At 39.9% G+C, this 22,639-nt stretch overlaps 1 protein-coding gene across 3 annotated transcripts in view; it reads left to right on the top strand.

The window, feature by feature from the left end:
* Positions 1-22,639, top strand: part of RPH3A (rabphilin 3A) — a 756,965-nt gene that overhangs the window by 636,525 nt on the left and 97,801 nt on the right. For all 3 annotated transcript variants that reach the window (XM_069214805.1, XM_069214806.1, XM_069214807.1), the window contains exons 12-13: positions 2,734-2,813; positions 9,780-9,854. In XM_069214805.1, the coding sequence (XP_069070906.1) occupies positions 2,734-2,813; positions 9,780-9,854 (155 nt within the window). The remainder of the gene's footprint in view (positions 1-2,733; positions 2,814-9,779; positions 9,855-22,639) is intronic.

Here is a 22,639-nt window from a genome sequence, read left to right as displayed (position 1 = left end):
ACTTTTACAAGACAAGAATTCATTTGCAATGCAGCAGCATTCCTGGAAAGTGATTATTCAAGAGACGAAAGCCACAGGCTTATATAACTGCCCATTTCTCTTCTGCTCTAAGGAAAACTTTTATGCAATACAGATGTGGACACTGGGATACAAAAGACCTCACCCTCACATGGAAGGGTAGACCAACACACCCAAGTTATCAGTTATGCAGTTACAAAGCAGAGTCGATATCTCACGTCCTATGTGGAGGCCAGGAAGAATTTACTTAAACCACTATTTCGGAAGCTACACATTTGCCCTTGTTGGCAATCAGTCATCACATGGCTGTGCAGAGATTCAGTTTCCCTGACTTGCCAAGTAATTAAACTTTTAAACCTGGTGATGAAATTCCTGAGCAACATCAAGATTGAGGCCAACTAGAGACTAACAACGTAAGGGTAGAATGTTAATTTTATTGAATCATTGTTTGGCAGTCCCACATGTGTAGTCAGCGGAAAGGGTTAATTGTGACCCCTAGCTGAATGGTAGCCATGACAACAGCATGAACTGTTGCTTTCCTTTGACCTGACTAATGACAATGCAATTTAGAGCCAGTCATCCTGGTGAAATATCAGGACATTTGCGGCAATGCTTTAGTTGTGTATCAAGTAGTAGGGCCAATGTAACACAGAAATTGAGGCAACTAGGGATCCATAAGATGCCATGTATAATGCACTTTCTGCAGACTGCATAATGTTAAAGCACTTTAAAGTTCAGGCAGGTCTTTTAAAGTTTTTGTTGTATTGACTTGTAGTCCCTTAAGCACAGGTAGTTGAGGGGGTAAACTGTGACGCTTAGTTGAAGGCAGATGTGACAACTGCATTAATTGTTGTTTTATCACCTTTGATTAAACATTGATGCACTTTAGAGCCGATCCACCTCTGTGGAATGTCGGAGGATTTGTTCAATGACTACGTACTTTGGAATTGAGTCACCTGGGTGAAATACCTGGGCACTTGTGGCAAGGTTGTAGCTATTCATTAAGTCATACGGTTTTAATGTTTTTAGCTCTAGGTTCAGCGAACATAATCACAAGTTTGTGGCTTTTATCTGTATGTAGTGGTTTTTACTAACTACGCAATACATTTTTTACTTGAAACTAGTGTCTCAACCAACATATTGGTTACTAGGGGTTTAAATGGACGGTACTACGTGAGGAGTGGTACTACGTAAAGTAAATAGGTATCTTGTTTAATTTCTGCTCTTGCAATGCCTTTATGACAACCTGAGGTGAAGGGCAGTAATGGGAGTTCCAGGGGTATCAAAGATCAAGCTGTAGGTAGCTGCAGCTAGTAGTAAACACTAATCGATGTCCATGAAATTCATGTACATCATAATCATACATAAAATGGTCGACTCTACATGGAAGGGTTCTAATAAACGCTTGCAGCTAGACTGATGCCAGTTTCAAAATACCACATTTGGGACATATCAATGAATGAACGCAATGCACAGGGTGTAGACACGCCATCAAGTAATGCATACGTTTAAGACATCCAGAACATTGCAAGTATGTAAGAGAGCACTCAAGATTGCAGACATCTTAGTAGCCACTCCTGTTATGGCAGTCTAACGCACATTCCTGGCAATGACTCAACATTTCTGGGAAAACGAAAGTGTTTTTTCTATATGATGGAGTCCTACAGGCTCTACTTCTCACAACTTATAAGACCCAGTTTATGTAACGTAATGTATTCTTTTGATTCAAGCATTGCTGTCTCTGAACAAAATGTAATTGAACCATCTGTATCTTTCAGTAAGAAAAACATCATCAAAGTGTCTGTATTGATTAAACAGATTTGAAAAGTAAAATACAACACTTCTCTATTTTGCAGTTTCTTTTCGAAAGTTGTGGTGTCCTGATTTAGTAGAAACAATTTAAAGTTACCCAGTTACCAAACCTTTATCCCATTTACGTGTTCTTAGGACACAATGGTAATACTGCTAAGGGTGAGGCAGTGGTTGTGACTGCAGGGAGAAATTACACAGAAACATGCATTCCACTTTATTGATGTAACTTGGTAATAATGCATTATTGAAATGTAGCAAGGCCACAGAGTATCACAAAAAGGCTACAGAAGCAAAAGAATGGTGGAAAACGTGAGCACATACGTGTGAAAACTTGTCTCCACTACAGGTTTTTCCATGTTGATGAGTGGAGAAGAATTAGGGGATGTTCTGCAGGTAGGCAGAGGCCATGGTCGTAGTAAAAAAAAATTAAACCCTGAGTAAGGGCTAATGTAAATTTCCCGACTGTCGTAACCTACATACCACATCACATTGGTACTCTTGATTTAATACAGTCTTCAGAATTAGACCATCTGAAGGGACCGCACAGTTTTAAGCTCTTCAATTAATCACAGTCACGTTGTATGAAATGCACTTTCTCAACCACAACAACTTAGTCTAACAATGTAATCATAAGGTAATAGTCTTGTAAATATGAGTAATTATGCTGAAAGTGTAAATAAAGACACTGTACTCCGTCTGAGGTGAGCACTGTAACACATTGAAATGATGTGAGTATAATGTACTTTTAGTGTGATTCGTCCCAGATTCACCCCTGACGACTGGATTAAATGAGGGACGAGAAATGTTTCAGTTTTATTGTGGATATCAACTTTCTTCTTTGAAAATGATCCTTAGAGAGGGAATCAGTGACTTTATCTCTTCGTTTGCTTTCTTTCTAATTAGCCACATTGGGAGCTCTGGAGTTCAGTCTTTTATTTGACCAAAGCAACAGCTCTCTGCAGTGCACTATCATCAAAGCAAAAGTAAGTAATTTTCCTAACTTGTAAATTCTGAGCTCTCCTGGCGGGAGGGGGAGGTAGAGGGCATGAGTGGGGTGCGTTTTACTGAAAGTGAAAGCATTCAAACTATGCTAGTGCAACATTGTATTCGAAAAGCTGATAGGGTATCAAAACATAGGCCTTAATTATATAGGGTCCAACTAACTCTCACCTCCTGTGTACATTCGTGTTAGCACAGGGACAGAATTATGAGTTGTGTGGAGTCTGCATCACTCAGTAATTATCTAGTGAGATAAAGTAATTTCCACCATAATTTTCAGCAGGGCAAACCAACCATAGTATATTGAAGGAAAATTGTTGTTTTTTCCATAAAGAAAGCACTAGAATCTACATGCTATTCCTCATTTGAAGGGCTGTACTTGTAAATATTGCCCCCTATACATTTCAATCACCTGGCAATGGAATTTTAGGGGGGCAATTATTATCCTGAATCCATCTGCAGAACTCATAATCAAGGCCATAATATCAAATAATTTCAGAAGATACTCGCATAGTGCAGACCTAGTCTGGAGGGAAGAGGAGATCTTTATATGTCGACCATGACTGAATAATTTCAACATCATAACACTGTACATATAAACAGGACATTTTGTGAAGAAAAATGATTACAAGGCAGCTTATTATGTGTACATATCCACACATTTACACCAAGCCCAAAGGGTCACTTGAACTGTGGCACCTGTTTGCTATGCACTCTGCCGGACACTAAGGGGCTCAATGGTGGAATGAGTCACCAGGGACAACCAACCTTGTCACAGTCATCAAGCACCCTTTGAACACTGTGCAAGGAGGAAAGGGAACCTGGACTCCCTCTCCCATGCACAAATGTGCAGCACATGACTGCACCTCCTTATCTGAGAAAAGATGGGACTGACATTACATGTTTCCCTGTGTACCCCTTCCTAATGTTAGGTCGTGAGAGCATGCAAAATCCCCATTGACTTGTGGGGCACAGGATTTCAATGCATCACATAAGGGTACACTTGCCTGTGCACACTTCTTTAATGAAAGAATGTACACAGGCAAAAGGGATTCCTCATGTTGATTGGTCATACTACATCCAGATGAGGTGACACCCACTTTTCATTCAATAACTTCTGCTGCAATGGGCTAGGACTCACTATTACAAACTGAGATTTCCCATTCCTTCTAAAATAATACATTGTCTCCTGCTGAAGAAATGGCACAATAGGATACAGTTCTACATATATGATGGCAGATAATGAAGCATGAAGAACACGATTTACACTAGTGGGTTGTGCAACGTGCTTTTCATACAGAGTTATGCTCAGCAGTAACAGTGTTGTTGTAACAAAAAACAAAAAAAAGTAAGTCTCCTTTGTGAATACTTTGGTGGGAGCCAGCAGTGGTTGGTGATAAGATTCCCAAAGGGAAAGCTGTTCAACAAGTACATCTTCCATTTTGCATGGCATTTACCCCCTCTTTTGAGGAGTGAGCAACTGTTCCATGGTTTGCTACTGTAATTGTGGACTCAAATCATTGATACAAACCGTATTGTACCACAAGCCCCTTCCTATTTGTGATTTGATGAAAGTCGATAAGCCGATTTTGTGAGTGGAAAATGCTTTCCTACTCGCAAAATGGGTTTAGTAGGTAACAAAAAGCAATTTTTCAGTCACAAACCTTGTGATTGTTCTAATCGCAGGGTTTGTGACCCCAAAATTGCTTTGTACATCAGACCCATTGTGCTTTAGAGTGTGGCATTTCAGGGGCTGAGGAGTACCTGAGTTGTAGGGGTTCTCAGTATTACATCTACAATTAAACCTGTTCTGTCAAAATGGTCAAGCTTTTAAAAACTACTCTTTAAAACACTGCATTTGAGAGATATCTATGTCTATCCAAGGCCTACTCCTCTGGAATGCTAAGCAAAACCAGGAGGACTGCTTCCCCCAACAGGCACCTAAGAAGGGATTTTTCAATAAGCCATTTCCCCAAACAGGTTAGCTTTAATGGGGATCTTCACTCCAGTAGTTGAAAACCCAGCCATGGAGTACCATTGAGTATGGAGGCTCAGCATCATATCAAATAAAGGCCATATTATCCTTTGTATGCCTTAATACTTTAAGTCCCCTCCCTTACTTTGTTTTTCTTTTTCCTGCCAAACCTTTCCCATTTAACCTCTTACCTTTTGATGGCTTAGTTACATCTGAGTGTCTGCCCAACATTTAACAAAATACTCAAGTGCTCCCAGAAGCTGTCTTGTATGTAGGTTGTGGTACTATGAAAGGTCTTTGGTAGGCCGTTACTACGAGTCAGTTTGAAGTGACAGGATGTTATGCAAACACTGTTTGTGCATGATCCTGGGATTCTCGGCTTTGGGGTAATGTTGCTAAAAAGGGGAGATTTTACCAATTGGTGCTTCCGACTTCCTTGTACTGAAGAACTTATTCTGGTAAGACAAGGATGTACTTCAGGTAGACACTTGGGGCTAGTTTACTTTCCCACTTAGTCTGTTGTCTAGAGTGCATATGCATTTTTGGGGTTCAACATTCCTAAACATGCATGCCCAGCAATGCTTTATGAATGGAATAAATCTAGTATTTTATGCATTTTGTAGATGTTAAATAAGATTCAATGATACTGGGACAGTGGAAGCCTAAGCGTCTGACCTCTTGATCTTGACATGTGTCCAAGGACACAGGTCTACCTGCCACAGTGCCTCAATGAAAACCTGAGTCACTCCTGAGTCAGATCCTGCCACTGTGCTCTGAACCATGCCAGTGTCATCTGAGAACATATCTGAGCATCAAAAAAGGCTGAGTCACCCATTCATACATCCTGCTGAAGTGACCACCTCTTTATCAAAATTAATTTCCAGGTGCAAAGCTCCCAACCCAAATAACTCGATACTGAAAATCAATTCCATCCACAAACTAGCAGATGTTGCAGTTCATGTATTTTATTACTTAGTCTTGGCAACCTGCCTTGTTGCAGAAAATATCTATATGTTCTAATATTTTTATATAATGCTCACTACCACTGATGAGTCATTGAAATTTTTGCAGCACGTAGTACTCAACTACAGGACTCAATGTTAGTTGTTAATCCAGTGAATATTGACAGTTTTTAGGATTAGGCTTATTCTATCAGGAAATCATTTCATTTGTTTGTCCACTTTGTATCTCTGTGAATATTGATTAATAGATCTTATTATTTAATCATTCGTAGTAGGGGTGGGTGGTGAGCTCTGCTCCACTGGCAGAGCCAGTGGAGTTTTTGGCACTCCGCTTGGAGCACAGAGTTTGGCCAAATACTCTGCTAGCCCCGCTAGCAGAGAGATCGTGTGTGCAGACAGTATGCGCTTCTGCAGTGTAGCCATAACTGGGCTTCAGTGTGCACTCACCTGACGTCAGCAGAGTGGAACTGCTCGCCAGCAGCCCAGCTGCTCCGGATGATCCAGGGAGGCAGAGAGCCAGCCAGGATTCCCTGGTAACGAGGACCCAGGTAAGTTCCTTTTTTTTTCTATGCACACACTGGTGCACAAAACACCTGAAATGGCACATTTTGCTGCCTACAGCCCTGGCCTGAATTCAGGCCAGGGCCATAGGCAGTGAAAGCTGAAGTTTCAGGCCTCTTGTGCACCGTCCTGAATTCAGACCAGGGCTGTAGGCAGTGAAAGCTACCATTTCAGGCCTGTTGTGCACCGGCCTACCCTGTGTGCGCTGACTGCACACCAGGCAGGCCAGTGTACAAGACCAGGTCCAACTCTCCTTAGCGCTTTTGAGATCAGGCGCATTCAGGTCCACTCCACAGTTCATGGAACTCCACCTCCACAGAATTCCACGGAGTTATTAACCAATTCCGCCCACTCCTAACTCCTAGCACTGTTTTGAAGGAATTAATGTCTGTTTATTGACTTTTGGGATTTACTTTTCGAGATTCCACAAACAGGACATTGGTCTAAACCAAAATGTTGGGCCCCACAGCAGAATGTAATGAGAGGCCCCTGAGTCTCCCAAATCTCACAGATATTCATTGACCTTGACCTGATTGACCCTCATTGGTTGTGGAGGGTATGGCTTAAGGGGTTGGGTTCCCCCTGTGCTGCAGGGGCGTTAGAGGTTTCGAAAATGTCCCTGACAGAGTAATGCATACAAGCATGCTTCTCAGATTACCCTACAGAGTTGCAGAATTGCACAGCAGAAAAGCTCGACCTCCCTTGATTATTCTATCATAATGCCTGCCTAGTCTGTATTATTTAACATTTGTGTTATCAAGATTTATCCTTGAGTTTTAATTTTTGTTGCACGATGGTGTCTGTTCTGTACTTTTAAAAAATGATAGCCTTGCCAATTTGTGCTGGTGGGTTATTCAAGGCATCAACAGCCCTTTCTGAGATCAAAATCCGATGTAACGGTGAAACTAAATATATTTTTCTCCTTTCTCGAGAGCTGTAGTTTTAATTGTGCCCTACTGCTCAAATGTAATCCCTCTTGTATTTTTTATTTTTTGCAGTTTGATTGTGTCTAATATATCTCCAATGTTTCCCTTTTTTCCTACGACATTTACATGTTTTAGGAACTGTGCATCATATTTTGTATGTTTTTTTTCTCTTATGGGCAAGAGGCCTCCAAAACTGGATATACCACTACAAGGTCATGTGCACAATGGAAAGTGATAAGACAACTTGGCTTTTTCTGATGGTTATATCTCTCCCATACCTCAGAATTCTAGATGTCACCTTCTATAATAACTCTTGCAGTCTATGAAGATGGGCATCTCAAAGGAGCTAGGAGAATGTGTTGCATGACATTCCCAGACGTATGCCTCGGGACCAGCACCAGGTTCCTCTTTTCTTCAGAACTTCTGGGAACGTTTGTTTAATTGAAAAAAATAAAAATTACATTCAGGTGGAAATGTAAATCTCTGCCCACTCTTTTATATATTTTTTAATGAACATGGGCCGGTATATTGCTGTAGGGATCATTGTGGTCTACACAAGGGGCTGACGTATTTAAACTGTCTTCTAGTTTGGAATTGTTTCGAAATTGCAGTGTGAGAAGTTGAAGGAGACGGTAACATTAGAAGCAGGATTACACATGGTTTCTGAATGTTCTATCGTGAATGGGCTTGGAGAATATAAAATAAAACATTGCTTTTAATCTCAACAGACAAACACTATGAAACACTGCCTTGAGAGAACATTATGAGCGAATCTCAATAGTTTTTTTTTTTAAACGTGAAATGTTATTGATTGAAAGTAAGTGAATATGAATCTAAAAGTGATATATTTAATGATTTTAATAACTTAAAGTGTTCTTATTTCACACCTTAGTAAATGTGCATAGTTTGCGTGAATTACCTCTATTGAACCACAATAATAAATTTAGGTTCCAATACAAATTCAAACTTTGTCATCATACAACTGACACATTTATAGGAAAATCTTCAAATCTGATTGGTACACACTTCTAGTCGGTAAAGTTGCCAACCAAAGATCTCTTACAGATGGACCCAATTAAATGTGAGGTAAAATAATTATTTTTTTAATTGTGCTACCCATCAACTTGGTGTTCACGTCTTCCTTTAAGACCTATGCAGTGGACAAAAAAACACACTGTTCTCTTTTCCAAGTCCTTCCTCTCTAACAATCACCAACAATAAGAATACCAGAGCTTTCGTTTTTTTTTGTTTTTGTTTTAGGTCAGCTGGGGTTTTAAGATCTGTTATGACATAATTCACTGGATGACTCCTTTAATTTCCATAAAACATAAGGCTACTGTGTTAAGTTCTGAAACCCCGCAATTGTGCTTTGGGATCACTTTTCTGAATATAATTTCTTGCACGGGGTTTAACTGATCACTAGACAGATAATCCTGCTACTTGACTGAAAGGATTTGCAACTGGGGTTAAGTCAACTGGATATTTCCCCAGATTCATTCTACAGGGCACCATCTTTCCTGGCGCTAAAGACGTGGTGTGTTATCAGCAGCTGAAGATCAGTTTAATTTTCTCTTTTTGGATGCTCTACAAATGCTAGACATTTCATTGATTATGAAACGCATAGGCTTTGGAGTTCACATTTACAAACCCAAAACATAGGCTCATATTTTAGCATCCAAAAAGTGAAAATTGTCCTCCTTCCGACTATTTGATGTGCTATATAGTTGTAAGACTGAATATATATTCTTTTGTATAATGTTTCTAGGGAGCAAAATAGTACACGTCTTGCTTATTTTAAAATGTAAGGGCATTTGATTGACAACATACTTAACTCACTGTTTGTTCTGTTTACTGTAGGTAAGAGAAAAGTGAATTACAGCAACCGTGTTTCAATCCATCTTTGATAGTAAAAACACTCACAGAAATTGGATGCCTGCTCGGGTACTTTGCAATTAGCAACAAATCCAATTTCATATTTGATGATTGCTAGTGACAAGCTGTAAAATGACCTTAGTTGTCTAATCTATGCTGCCAGTCTCACAAATCACAGAGCTCAGGGTCAGAATTCTACACTTGTATTCCAAATGCTACAATTTCGCACACATTTCAGCCTTCCTGGAATTCAAAAAGAATTCCAGGAGGAACCAGGAACTCTAACAGATTCTCAGGAGTACTCGCAGTGCATAGGCATTTATACACCTTAATGTAACAAGTCCACAATTCTTCATGATGAAATTGTTTAAAAATGCATCTGCAGTTGTTATCCTCCAATTATGTAATTATGTATCGGTGTCGTAAATGTTGGTGTTTCTACACCTAGTCTCATAGTCCTGGATGCGTATGCACATTCACATCTTAACAGCTGTTTAGTCTGTCATGAAAGAGTTGAGCATGGCACTATTTCTGTTATAATTTTCAAAACACACAGGAATCTATAATTGTGTTTGCTTTGTTCAGTATTTTTAACTGTGTTTTGTGACTGTTCTTGGTGAGCCAGTAACATGAGAAATTGCATTTCCCCCCTAGGGCCTGAAACCTATGGATTCAAATGGTTTAGCAGACCCGTATGTGAAGCTGCACCTTTTACCGGGAGCTAGTAAGGTAACCTACCTTGATACACATACCTTGTACCTTTGAGCATGCCCTAAGTACCACGAAAATGAGTAGGTACTGCTTTAATGTGACCACTAAGTACGATCCTTTTAAAACATATTCTATATACGTATACTGTCTCTTAAAAGCTGTTACCATGTGTTATTAGATCTATGACAAGTAAAATATACCATGGTTAAGTGCTTTTGAAGGGCCACCCAGATTTTCAAAAAGTATACAGACCAGTGATTCTGTGGCTCTCGTAATGAAGTATGGTCTGAATTGCCTGTTCATTTTGGCTTCACATCACCCTTTGTCCTTCTTTTATTTAATATTTATTCAAATTTGTGTTGTGAATTTTTTATTCAGCGTATGGGTGTTTGAAAGAGTTCCTCTCAGAGGTAATTCATGTGTTTTTTTTCCCCAAAGGAGGCATCATTTTATTTATTTTTTGGCAACCATAACATTTATTTAACTGAAACATTTTCCATAAAATACAGTAGTGCTACATATTGGGTCATTTTGAATCTGGCGTAGTTTGAGCTTCACTGTAAATCGCGGTGGGGCATTTCCCCCTCCATATAGCTTGCAGCTCCCACCTCCATTAGTGTTTTGAGAAAGTCTAGGTTTCTGACATCAGAGTGTTATCTGTTCTACCACTGGAAGGACTATGTCCTGGCCATCCATCCGCCATAGGACCATTGAGTCAGTACTTCTTCAGATGATCGCCATGCACAGAGATTGGACAGCGTGCATCAGGGTAATTGATTGTATGTTTCTCAAACAGCCTTGTTTTGGGAGTTTGTTTGCTGAGAAGCAAAAGAAAAAAAAAAGGGAAAAAAAACACATGCAGAGTGGGTCATTATACCATGTTTGATTGCCCAGCATGGCATTTCTGCCAAAAGTGCTCCCTCTTTATCGACAAAGCACTTTTAGTAGAGATGCTCTGCAAGAACCTAAAATAAGGTGGATGGTCTACTGTGGAATTGGCAAAGAGATGGTGTGCAAGGTGGTGGTTGATGATCTGCCATATCTTAAATTACCCCCTTAACAATAAACCTGGCATGGCTGACACCTACCATGTTTAGGGTTCATTTGAAATACATACTGTCTCATATATATATATATATATATATATATATATATATATATATATATATATATATATATATACACAAAACTAGATCTGATAAGAAACAAAAGTGACCATCATTTACATATATACGTTGAGGATCGAAAGAGAAAGTAGGCTTTGCCTTCAAGTGCCAGAAGTTGTTTTTAAGTACCGTTTTCAATTCCAGAATTGAATGTCTGTCCTAATGGAAGCCAGAAATATGTTCCGGTGACCTGGGCCCAGTAAGTAGAAGAACCGAAATCTCAACGAAGTACATGATAGGTTGAATGAGCCTGAGGGTTTTGATTGGCAAACTCCTGAAAATAGATTACGTTATAGTTGATCAGTATGGTGGAATGATAGCCAGATGGATAATGGGTACACTGTTTCAAAAGAAAGAAAACTTACTTTGCATAAAACCCTTGCGGCGGGGGGTATAGGATAAGATGGACATGTGTCTTTGTGATTGTAAAATGTTCTTATATAGTGGTTCAAGACTTTGTTCAAAGGTGCAAAGTAACCTTAAAGTACACCCACTAATGAAATATTGCATTAATCCATTTTACTGATTACTAGGGAATATACACGTACTTTAGCTGTACAGTAAGAGATGCAAGAGCATATCTTGTACATTTCAAACAAGAGATTATTCTTATGCATTTCAAACTTGAGGTAAAGCTGCATTGACGGTATTACTGATAAAGTATTTAATTCACATGGTGGAACTGGAGGGAAGACCAAGATGTCTAAAAAAAAAAAGGGGTACAATCAGAATGTCAGAAAGAGCACGGACAGGATAAGGTGAGGAAGTAGGTGCAGTGGAAGATTGGAAATTTAGAACCTCAGTCTTTCATGAGTTATGAATAGAGCTTTATAATGTTATTAATTGGTGAATATCCCTGGGATATCTTATATGAATGACTGGAGGAAGGATGGAATATTGAGAAAGGAGACCATGGTTTGTCTGTGTCGCTGTAGAAGTGGCATGAGAACCTAAAAGACGAAATTATATCACTAAGGGAGGTGGTCTATAAGAAAAGAACAAGGACTGAGCTTTGGCAAGCACCAACTAATAATGTGATGTGTGACGATGGCGCAGAATCCCAGTCAGCAATGAACAATTCATTAGAGAGATCATAAACAAACCAGTAATACCGAGGGAGTTGATGGAGGGCAGAAGGGTGGACAGAGCTAAGAGTATTAGGATAGATGATAGATTATTGTAAATAGCTGAGGTGATAGGTTGCCTACATGTTAGAGCTGTTTCTGTAGACTGGAGTGCAAGAAATCAAAAGTAAAAGAAGTTGAGAGGGATATTGGAGGTGTGATGCAGAGTAAAATGGTTAAAGACAAGGCACTCCATTACTTCAAGAAAGATAGAAAGATTAGGATTTGGATGGCCTGTATATGGAGAGGATGGTTCTGATTTAGGGTTTCCATGCTGACCACCATTCAGTTATTAAGCAGGATATTATGGTCAACAGCGTCAAATGCAGATCTAATAGTATGAGACCGCAGACACTCTTTCCATATGCTGCTAGGTAGGTCCTCTAGGGCCGCATCCATTGCCTGATAGAATCCTCTTCCTGGATGAAAACCGGTTGTGACATTGTATAATAGATGATTTATAAGTAGGAACAAAATTATTTGGCTACCTGGAATGCTTTTCAGGACTGCTGCAAGAATGCCAAAAGGATGATAATTAGCTACATCAGCATCTATCCAAGACAGGTTTTCCAGTAAAGGAATTATAGTAGCATTCCATTTCATATCCAGAGCAATGCCGCCTAATGATAGTAATGAGCTACCAATGGACAAGACGTAAGGAGTGAAAAACAAACTGAAATTACAAAGAATACGAATATAAAGTAAATCTGAAGGAAAACCAGATGTACATTTCTTTATAATTTTGTCTACAGAGTCTAGAGGCAGGGCTTCAACTTCTCACAAGTGACCAAGAATAAAACTACTGGAAGCAAATGAAAAGTATATGGTGGTAACTGAATATTTAGCACTGTACGTTTTAGTCGAGGTTTCAATATCCCATCTAAATATCTTAAACCTTACCATCAAACAATGCTGCAAGTTAACTACAAAAGTCTTGCGATTGGCACAATAAACTTTTGTTGGAGTGTTTAGTAGCGATTTTAAAGAATATTTTGAATACCTCTGAACAGTGTTTGTGTTATGTTATTACACTAATAAAATTGATGTGCACTCAAAATGGTGTGCTGTAACAAAAAAAAAACAGATTTGTATCTTCATTATATAAGTTCTCCGTTGACACTGTGCCTTTTTTACTTTTCGGCTTAAACCACAGGGTAAATTATCTGAGAGGAATATGGTCTGGATGACTAAGGAAGTGATTTCATCTAGACACATAGAGAAGAGCTTGCTGTGGGACATGTAATCAATATTGGTTGTATCGACAGCAGGGATCAGTTAGAGTGCCTCCTTAAGTGCACATTATAGTGTGGGGTTGGTAATGTTTTTAAGGGGGGGGGATAACGTACAGTGATAAATCTCTTATATGGCTTAGAAGATTTGTTTTTAAGATTATCATTGATCATATGGTGGTTCAAACACCCAATGCAGTTGATGGTGTCAGATTTTGGAATTTACGCCCTGCAAAGTCTTTTGAGAATCCCCCCTTCTCCCCAGAAAGTAGTTCTGCCAGCACTTGGGCAAACTCCAGAACAAAACACTGGAAGAAGGTGGGATGGAATGGGGAGCCAGGACAGCCAGCACTTTGAACCTGGTCACTAAGGCACACACTGTAATTGAATTAGGTGGAAATGTTTATTAGTCCAGTAAACAACCATGTGTGTGTAGTTATCGTGTATGAGATATAAAGTGCATTAAAACTGTAAACTTTGCACTTCACCACCCAGGGTGAAGCCAGGCATCCAAGCTCTGTTGGGGCCGTTGTGGAGATTAAGCAAGCTATTGCCCAGAGTTGCAGAGTGGGACTCATTATTTAGATTAGGCACCGAGGCGAGAATTATCTGGTCCAAGGGAATTGAGCCCAAGACCTGCCAAAGCGGGACTTGAACCCTGGTCTTGAGCCAGATCTCTGCTTCAGGGTCTGCCGCCCTAACCATTGTGCCACACTTCTCCACATTAACAGCTTACTGGCTTCAGATAGGTCGCCTAACCTAAGCCACAGGCTGGAGAGGGAAGCTGGTGATACTAATGGAACAAAGGTGAAGGATGAGGAAACGGTGAACAAAGTAGGACACCAAGCCATAAAGCCAATGCACTGCAGGAAGTTGCCAGGCAGTGCCTCTATGAAACTTGTGTCCTCGTTAGCAGTGCTGCATACAATGACCTGCATGTCCCACCCACTGACCTCATTCTGCTGAGATTTCTCAGTGCTGCATCTGCCATAATCTTGAAGGAATAAGGCCCACAATCTCCTTCTGCCACATCCAGGGAGTAAACCGGCATCTAAAGCATCAGTACTTATTCCTTAAAGACCGTTGGTGAGATCATCGGGTCTTCAGGATGACAATGCTGTTTAATATATGGCCCACCTGGTGAGTGGTTTCATTTAGGGGTGTTATCTATGTGTAACTTCAAGTCCCCAAGAATAATTAGAGCTTATTGATGGCTAAAAAGTTCATGACTCCTTCTTCCAACTTTTTTACAAAACAACGAGGAATTCCCTGGAGGGGCACAATATATTTTTAGCACCAAACAGGATAATGGAAAAGGCAGAGTACATTTGATTAAAAGATAGTATGAATTATTGTTAAATCGCTTTCTTATTATCCAGGCACCCTTGCAAGTTTCGCCTGGGTGGATATCCCAATAAAATGTGTAACTCTTAGGCGTGGCATGGATTAGCTCCTGCTTTTCACTGTCTTTTAGCAACTTCTCTGTGGCTATAAGTTGATCAAGATCGTAAGGGATACTTAACTTGTCTCAGTTATTGCAATGGAAAATTACAGAGCAGATATTTAATAGAACTAATGTGGGTTGATATCGACGTTGATCAAACTTTTAGTAGGGAATGTGCCTAATTTAAACTGAACAACAATAGATTAACTGGCATTGTAAATATTAAGTTCACATGATATGTTGTTAGTACACATTCCAAAGGTCATTAGAGGAAAATATAAGTAAATATTCTGACAGTGGTGAGTACGTTTTGGGAAGGTTCTTACTTGTGCAATCTGGTTAGTGCAGGACAGTATTTCTGGACCCTGGCCCTTTCTGGTCGTGGGTGGATGCAGTTAGGCTAATCTTTGTCCTGCCTTTGGCAGACCTGCTTTGTTCACCCACTGTGTGGACGAATCCAAATACAGATAATAACGTCTTACCGTGAGAGGAGAAATAGGTTAGCAAAAGGAAGCCAACAGGCCCGGAAGTCAGCCAGTCACAAAATAGGAAAATATTGGACATATGAAATCATCCTGGAGCCCAGATGCTTCTTGGATGAGTGATTGGCTTCCTGACCAACGTAACTACTGGGAAGAGAAAAATAATACATAAGAAAAAGTGTGAACAAGAAATAAAAGTTGATTAGAGTAAAACAAAATAATGATGATCCTGCATAGTTTGGTGGAATCATAGCCATACAACTCTATCATTTCAAGGATAACAAATGTATATAACAAGTGCTAAGCATGCTACTAAAACAAAAAGATTCAGTCAAATCTGACATCCAAGAGCGGACACACCCAGGTATGGATTTCATAGCTCATCAGTAGAGTTGGATGGGCATGGCAAAAGGAAGTCAGCGAGCCAGGAAGTCAGGCAGGCAGGTGTAAACAGAATGGGGAAATAAAACCAGCCTGACCTCCCCAAACACAGTGCCTGTGGGAACACAAAGACTATGCAAAAGTATGTGCAACACAAACATAGAATTAGATTATAAATAAAATGTTGAAATAGCATTGATCCTGCATAGGTAGATCAACTCAGAGTCAGACAACTCCTATGGTTACAAGCAAGGCCAGCTTTAACCCTGGTGGCGCCCTATGCAACAGTCTTTTTTGGCACCTTCCACCCCATGACCTCCTCCTCAGAGTCTCTCACTACCACCCGGTAAACGTGTCTCTCATCTCTCCATAGCCCTTCTTTCACATGCATTTTTTTTTTTAAAGCGCTTGTAAAGGCTGGCTTTACTAATCCACTCAGCTATCCACATAAAATATAATTCTGCTCTTTGCTGCAGGCACATTAACCCTCTATGCTACTTTATGGCGAGTCAGAACTGCCCCTGGACAAAACTCTGTCACTATCCCTAGCAAGAAACATTAATCACAAGAGGTATCTTGACATTTTAATTGCTTCCTGAAGGCTGGGCGCACAAGGAACTTTTCAGCAGGTGCTTTTAAATCACACAATTCTAAGTTATTGCTGAACACAGCACCCCCCCCTGAGGACAGTGCCCCTACCCCCCAATTCAGATCAGCACCCAGTGGGGCCCCACTGCTCACACAGCCCTAAAACCGGCTCTGGACAAAGGTATATGAAAAGTGCTGACAGCTATCCTAAAACAAGAAGATCTGGTCAGGTGTGGTGGTCAGTAGCTGATGTCTGAGCACAGACATTCCTTAATATGGATTAAATAGACCCATGTGAGAGGGAAATTGACACAGCAAATGGGAGTCAGGCAATCAAAGTAAGGCAGGAAGTCCGGCAACCTGGCACAAAATATTTAAAGGACTGGACAAATAAAACAAACCCATAGCCCAGATTCTCCTGATATGAGTAACCGGCTCCCCAACCACTGTGCCTACTGGAATAACAAAGATGATACAAATGTTAAAGTGTAAAATAGAAGTAAAACTAGCTGAAATCCATGAAGGGTGTATGTGGTGAAGAGAAGAGACTGTGGACAGAATATGCAAGTTGTTGAAACATTCAATTTGTTGAGGCTAGAATAAAAAAAATAAGTGATGAGCCTTTGGAACCATCCACATTTTGCATTCTCAAGAGCCAAGGAAAGCGTGCCTCATAATAATTGGTATGGATTGAACTTTTTATGCTATTTTAGCAAAGAACTGTTCAGCATAAACAAATTAACGATCATATAATTCCAATCCTAAAAAATACTTACATGGACCTTGAAATCCTGGTTAACTATTGACATATAGCAAATCTGCCTTTGGGACAGAAGAAAATAAAAAAATGTAAAGCCATTTAGCATGTGGGGCTACCTAAATCAGAAGTTGCTACTAGCTGGTAACTAATCAGGATTCAGAGCCATGTTTAGCAAAGAAATAACAACACTAAAAATCCATGGTCTATACTTAAAGAAAGTGAGACCTGCCTGCTGGTGGTGTTAGTCCAGTCAGTGATATTTGATACCAGAAATCATCTGAAGTTCATAAAACTGCTAAAATACATAATGGAATACATGAATATAGTCCTAAATTGGTTCAAACATTCCTAGTCAGCTGGTAAATTTGGGAAAATACACATCACATTGCAGACAAAATCAATGATGTACAGCCCTTCAATGTTCTACCTTATTCCAAATGTTCTTTAATCTTTTCTTAGAACCTCTAAGCAATAAAGGATTCACACATTAGGTGACACCATTACATATATGATATGCGACTATTTCTTAAACTGTCATCACTTTAAGATACCATCACTCTGGAGTATGGACTGGAATACTTGTAAAACTGGATGACAGAAAATTGCCTGAAATTAAGCCCACAGAAAATGAAATTCATACTGATCACGTAAAACAATACATTACACACACAAAGAACATTTTAGAATTGAAAATTAAAGATTTCGCACCACTCTATTTACAACATTGCAACACTGGGTTTCTCAATTGACTTGTCACTATCAATTTCTCCCACACCAACAAAGTCGTACTATCGGTCATTTTCTATCTGCATTCTCTAAAAAGAATAAAGCATCTCCTCTCAAAAGAACAGTTGAAGAGAGCCCTTCATATGCTAATTCTTTACAGAATTGCTATCATGCTGTCTCTACCCTCTGAAGTACTAATGCCAATAAATGTGATATTCCTCTGATCTGTGCAATTAATACCAGAGAAGAAGTGTGGCCATATCTCCTCCATTCTTAGGGAACTTCATTGGCAACCACTCGAGGCTTGGATAACATTTTAAATCAGTTGTCTCACCTTCAAAGCAACATGCCTCGTTAGATAGGCTTACCTAATGTGCTTAATGTTAATTTCTGGTGGTGAAAGAGAATTCAGGAGTAAGAAAACAGTTCACCCCAAAGCATCTAAATTCCAAACAAATCAAGCCCTTAAAATAAGCATTCTATGGTGCATGCTCAAGCATTTGGATCTCCCTAAGGGTGCAATTAAACCATTAGTAGATGCCTTGAAGTTCAGGAAAGGTCTGAAGACCTACCATTCAAATAAACTTGCGTTGAGTTATTTTCATCTAGAGTAAGAAGAAAAAGGAACAGTGATATTGCCTCACTTCAACTCTTTGTAATAAGCTCATCATAGACACAGACCTATATTAAACTAAATCATAATCTCCTGCACATATTACAGCATATGCACTGGCCCATATTTTAAATCTTATCCTAATAACCTTTTTCTCCTTGACTAATGGGTGTTATCTGGGGCTGCAGGCATAACTGGCCTTTGTAGAATGTTCACCAGGATTAGAGTGTATCATAGTCATGTCTCAGGATATTGTTAAATTGTGTGTAGTATTACAAAGGTGAGAAATCTTTATGGATTTGATTCTGGAGGCAGGAAGGAATCCTGGAGAGGATTTCCCTCTGGAAATGTGGATATGAGCAGTGAGATGAAGGAAGGAGAGACATTGATGAGGGTTGTGATCATGGGGGAATCAGATGGAGAAGGGCCAGTATTATCTGAAGAGTACAACAGTGGATCACATATCAGTGCTAAGTCAAGAAGATTCATTTAATTGTGTGGGAATAGAGTGTGCATTGAAAAGTGAGTGATTGGAAAAGAGCTGAGAGAATAAGAATTAATGTAGTTGATTAGTGAAGTGTTGGTAAAGTCCTCAAGAATAATGCATGGAGAGGTGGATGGAAATGACTCAAGGACATTATCAAGGTCATCAAAGAAAGAACTATTCATACATGGAGTGCAATAAAGTGCCACAATGTTGACAATAAATAAGGATGGTGTTGTACTGCTGCTGATGATGTTAAAGCTGGAATGGTCAAGAGTGTCTAGCAAATAAGAACGTGTGCTCCACCATCTGTGTATTTGTTAAAATGTGTGTTTAAAAAGGTCTGCAGGTTAGTATACAGAGCTGCTGGTATGGAAAATTCATTTGGACTGAGTCAGTTCACTGTGGTTACAAGGCGGCACATTGTGAGTCTGAGCAAGTCTAAGTATTTATTGATATAGGTCATCATTTACACATTGGTTAACCATTTTCAATGTGATATGAGAATCTAATAGGGACTGTGTGCTGATAGTGTTGTGTGACAATGTCTGGTGGTGGTATTGTGAAAGCATGTTTTTTTTAATTTAAGTTTCGTGATAGCAAGATAAAGAAGAAGGATGAATAAGAAGGACAGGGGTAGCATGATGATTATTGAAGGGAGTAAAATAATTGGACTGGTTTGTGTGAGTTAATGTAGCAGCTACAATATCTTTCAGGGTGGGTCTTTGATAGCTGATGTTAATTATGAATACATAAGTATTAGAAGTGGTTCAGACTGCAGTATAGATTATAAGGTAGAGTTTAAGCATGGTCATGACAGGTAGATATACTAGAATAGGTGAGAATTTCTCCACCTGTTTTCGAGACGATAAAAAAGACACAACTCTCCCTATCTCCACTATTATTGGTACAGGATCATTGTGACACTGCTCTGAAGCCCAAATTCGCTTAGTTAAACTTCATAATAGTGACCTAATAAGAAATACCATTATTGACAAAACCAAGTCAGTGTCCCATTTTCTTGAACCCACAACCCCACAACTACTCAAACAGATTAGCCTGTTAATTACACTATTCCTGGATATGTCCAATTAACGCCTCCCTTACCAATGCTCAATCTTAAACTATCAGCAAATTAGTCACGTCTCTCACTTAGTGAAAAAACGTTGAGAGGCCATGGTCCAGTTCCCAACTTACCCATCCTTTCAAACGTTTTGGAAAACATCATAGATGCTCAGCGTGCACTTTCTAGGGCTGAAAATAACCTCCTTGCCAAGCTTTGATCTGGCTTTAAGGCAGGATACAGAATAGAAATAAGAAGTCTAAAAAACGTTAACTATAACCGTAGCACAGAGGATAGTGCTGCCTCCTGCCTCTGTGTTTTTTAGGACCAGTTGCAAGTGTTTGCTTCAATAAATCATTTCACCCTGCTTGAAATTCTTGCGAATAGAAGAGGACTGAGGAGAGCTATTCTCATTTGGTTCTCAGAATACCTTTAGGACTGATGTCAACTTCTACAACTGGCCAACTCTCTGTCAATCACTTCAGCACACCTACAAGGTGTTCTGTAAGGACCCATTCTCCCTCACACCTCCTCGAGCGATTTAACACTAATGACAGAGAAATAATAGCTCTTTGCTGCTATCCAACCATTGATGATGCTACACCACCTTAACACAACCCACTGAAAACATAGTTTCTTCTAATCTCTCCATCTATCTGCTCCATCTCGGTCCTCACCTAGTTCAACAGATGATCTATGCTGAACATTTAGTACATCATTGTGGAAGTCACAAAACACTGCACTTCTTCTTGGGATACTAATCCGGACGTGGAAGCAAACAGCAATACTTTGGTGTGGGGCACAACATCAGCAAAATGGTTTTGAACATTGCTATTCTGGATTGTGTCTAACATAGGACATATCTTCCAGATTGTGGCACTTACTGCACAATAATCCCCGTGTCCTGGAATTTAACAGGTATTTTCCCCTAATAAATATTGGCAATATTGGTAGGTCTGGAATTTATCTGGGGACAGCTTCAGGGGCGCAGTGTTTGCCTCAATCCTTTTAATCCCCACACGTGGTAAAAGTAGTGCACTTGTCCTATTTGTTCAGGGCGCTTGATCAAAGCCGAGCTCTGCAATCTTAAACTTTGTGAATGTACATTGCTCATCATTCCTCTGTAGAGTAATACAGTACTGTAAAAGAAGAAGTGGCTGATGGTAATTGCATTTTGATCCACCTCCTCATGTCCACACACTAGTAGAATGGTGACACCATTTCATTTTAGAAACGAGAAGCCTGTTTGAGGCAGTAATGTATGCATCTTCTAATGAAGAAGCACACGTGCTGGCATTCAAATACCCAGAAGGGATTGCAATTTGACAACACAGCTGTGCTTGCGCCATTTATCATGATGAAGAATCTCAAGTGTGAGAACACCCGGGTGCATCCGAAATGAGGAAAAATAACATCGAATCACTCCAGGACTGTAGGCCTATTATCAAGTGCCAGTCTTGATCAGCAAACAGCATCTCCAGCAGTTTGACGTTTGCAGGGGGCCAGCAGTGACAGCTGGAGAAGCATAAGTTCCTCTGTTTTATGAGTACAGTCAACCCATCACGCGGTTTCGTTGAATGAAACCCCGTTCTACAGACTACTTACTAACTGGGCACCTTCCGTGCACAGAAAAAAAGAGTAGAGGAAGAAAGTCCCTGCAAACAACACATGGGGTGTTGTTATCCGGTGCCTAGTGCCCCTCCTTAATTATTTTCCTTCATTAGTCTGATGTGCTCACCATGCTTCTTAAAGTCCACGAGGGCGTGGTCCAATGCTCAAGCTGTGGCTGGACAAACAAACCTTTTAGGCTGTTGGGCAATTCAATGCGGTTAGGCCATGGCTGAGCAGGGTTTGCCTAATTGTTGTCTGACATCTTTATAAAGTATAGCTAGTCTACATGGTGACCCTTGGAATGCTCCAAGAGGGATGTACCCTCCCTTGTGAGTATGCTTCCAGCAGATAAAGGGTTTGCAGTATATTATTCTCTAACTTTAGACCGTGATGCGCTGCGACCACAAATCTCAGATTCGGTATTTAACTTTACTTCTGGTCTAGAGGCTGCGATAGCTAAACTAAAAAAAATCACACAAATAAAAAATAGATGCATATGCATGCATAGAGGGGCTCTGGGTTAGCCCTCTTCGTTTATTGTTCTGACCAGCTCTCATTCACAAGTTCCTTCGACTCACTACAGCATGGGGCAAGGGGTCAGTCCTCTTCAACCGTTTGCTCCCCTGCATTGCAACTAATGGCATTGTGCCCGCTAGCCTCGAAAACGTGCACTGCAGTGACATGGCTGGGAGGGCCAATAGTTTACTTTGCAATTGAGTTTTCTTTCCATCCTATATCCCGCTTTGTTTTTGCATTTGTTTAAAGTATGTTTTTTAGGTTACAAGAATTCAAAACCAAGAGTACATTTTAATACTCAGCATCAAAAATTGCTGTGCATTAAAAGTAAAACATATTGTATGCCTGTTCTGTGAAGCAAATTCATTGTTCAATTAGATTGATATTGAATGGGTACTTTTTCCAATTTCAAGTTTTAATTGCAAGCATATGGCAGATATGTTTAAGCTTTTCATCATCTTTTTATTTTTGTGACCTATACATTAAAAAAAGTAAAAACCAAATTAGCCATTTCACCAGCTTGCCTAGGCTTGATAAATTGGCTTTGCCTATGCTTATTTGTCTTGTTTTGTAGTGTACTCAGGCCACATTAGAGCATTGTGTAATGATGGGATAG

The sequence above is a fragment of the Pleurodeles waltl genome, chromosome 11, assembly GCF_031143425.1.
Source record: "Pleurodeles waltl isolate 20211129_DDA chromosome 11, aPleWal1.hap1.20221129, whole genome shotgun sequence".
NCBI lineage: Eukaryota > Metazoa > Chordata > Amphibia > Caudata > Salamandridae > Pleurodeles > Pleurodeles waltl.
Note: the sequence above shows the minus strand (reverse complement) of the source record. Positions and strands in the feature narration are given on the sequence as shown.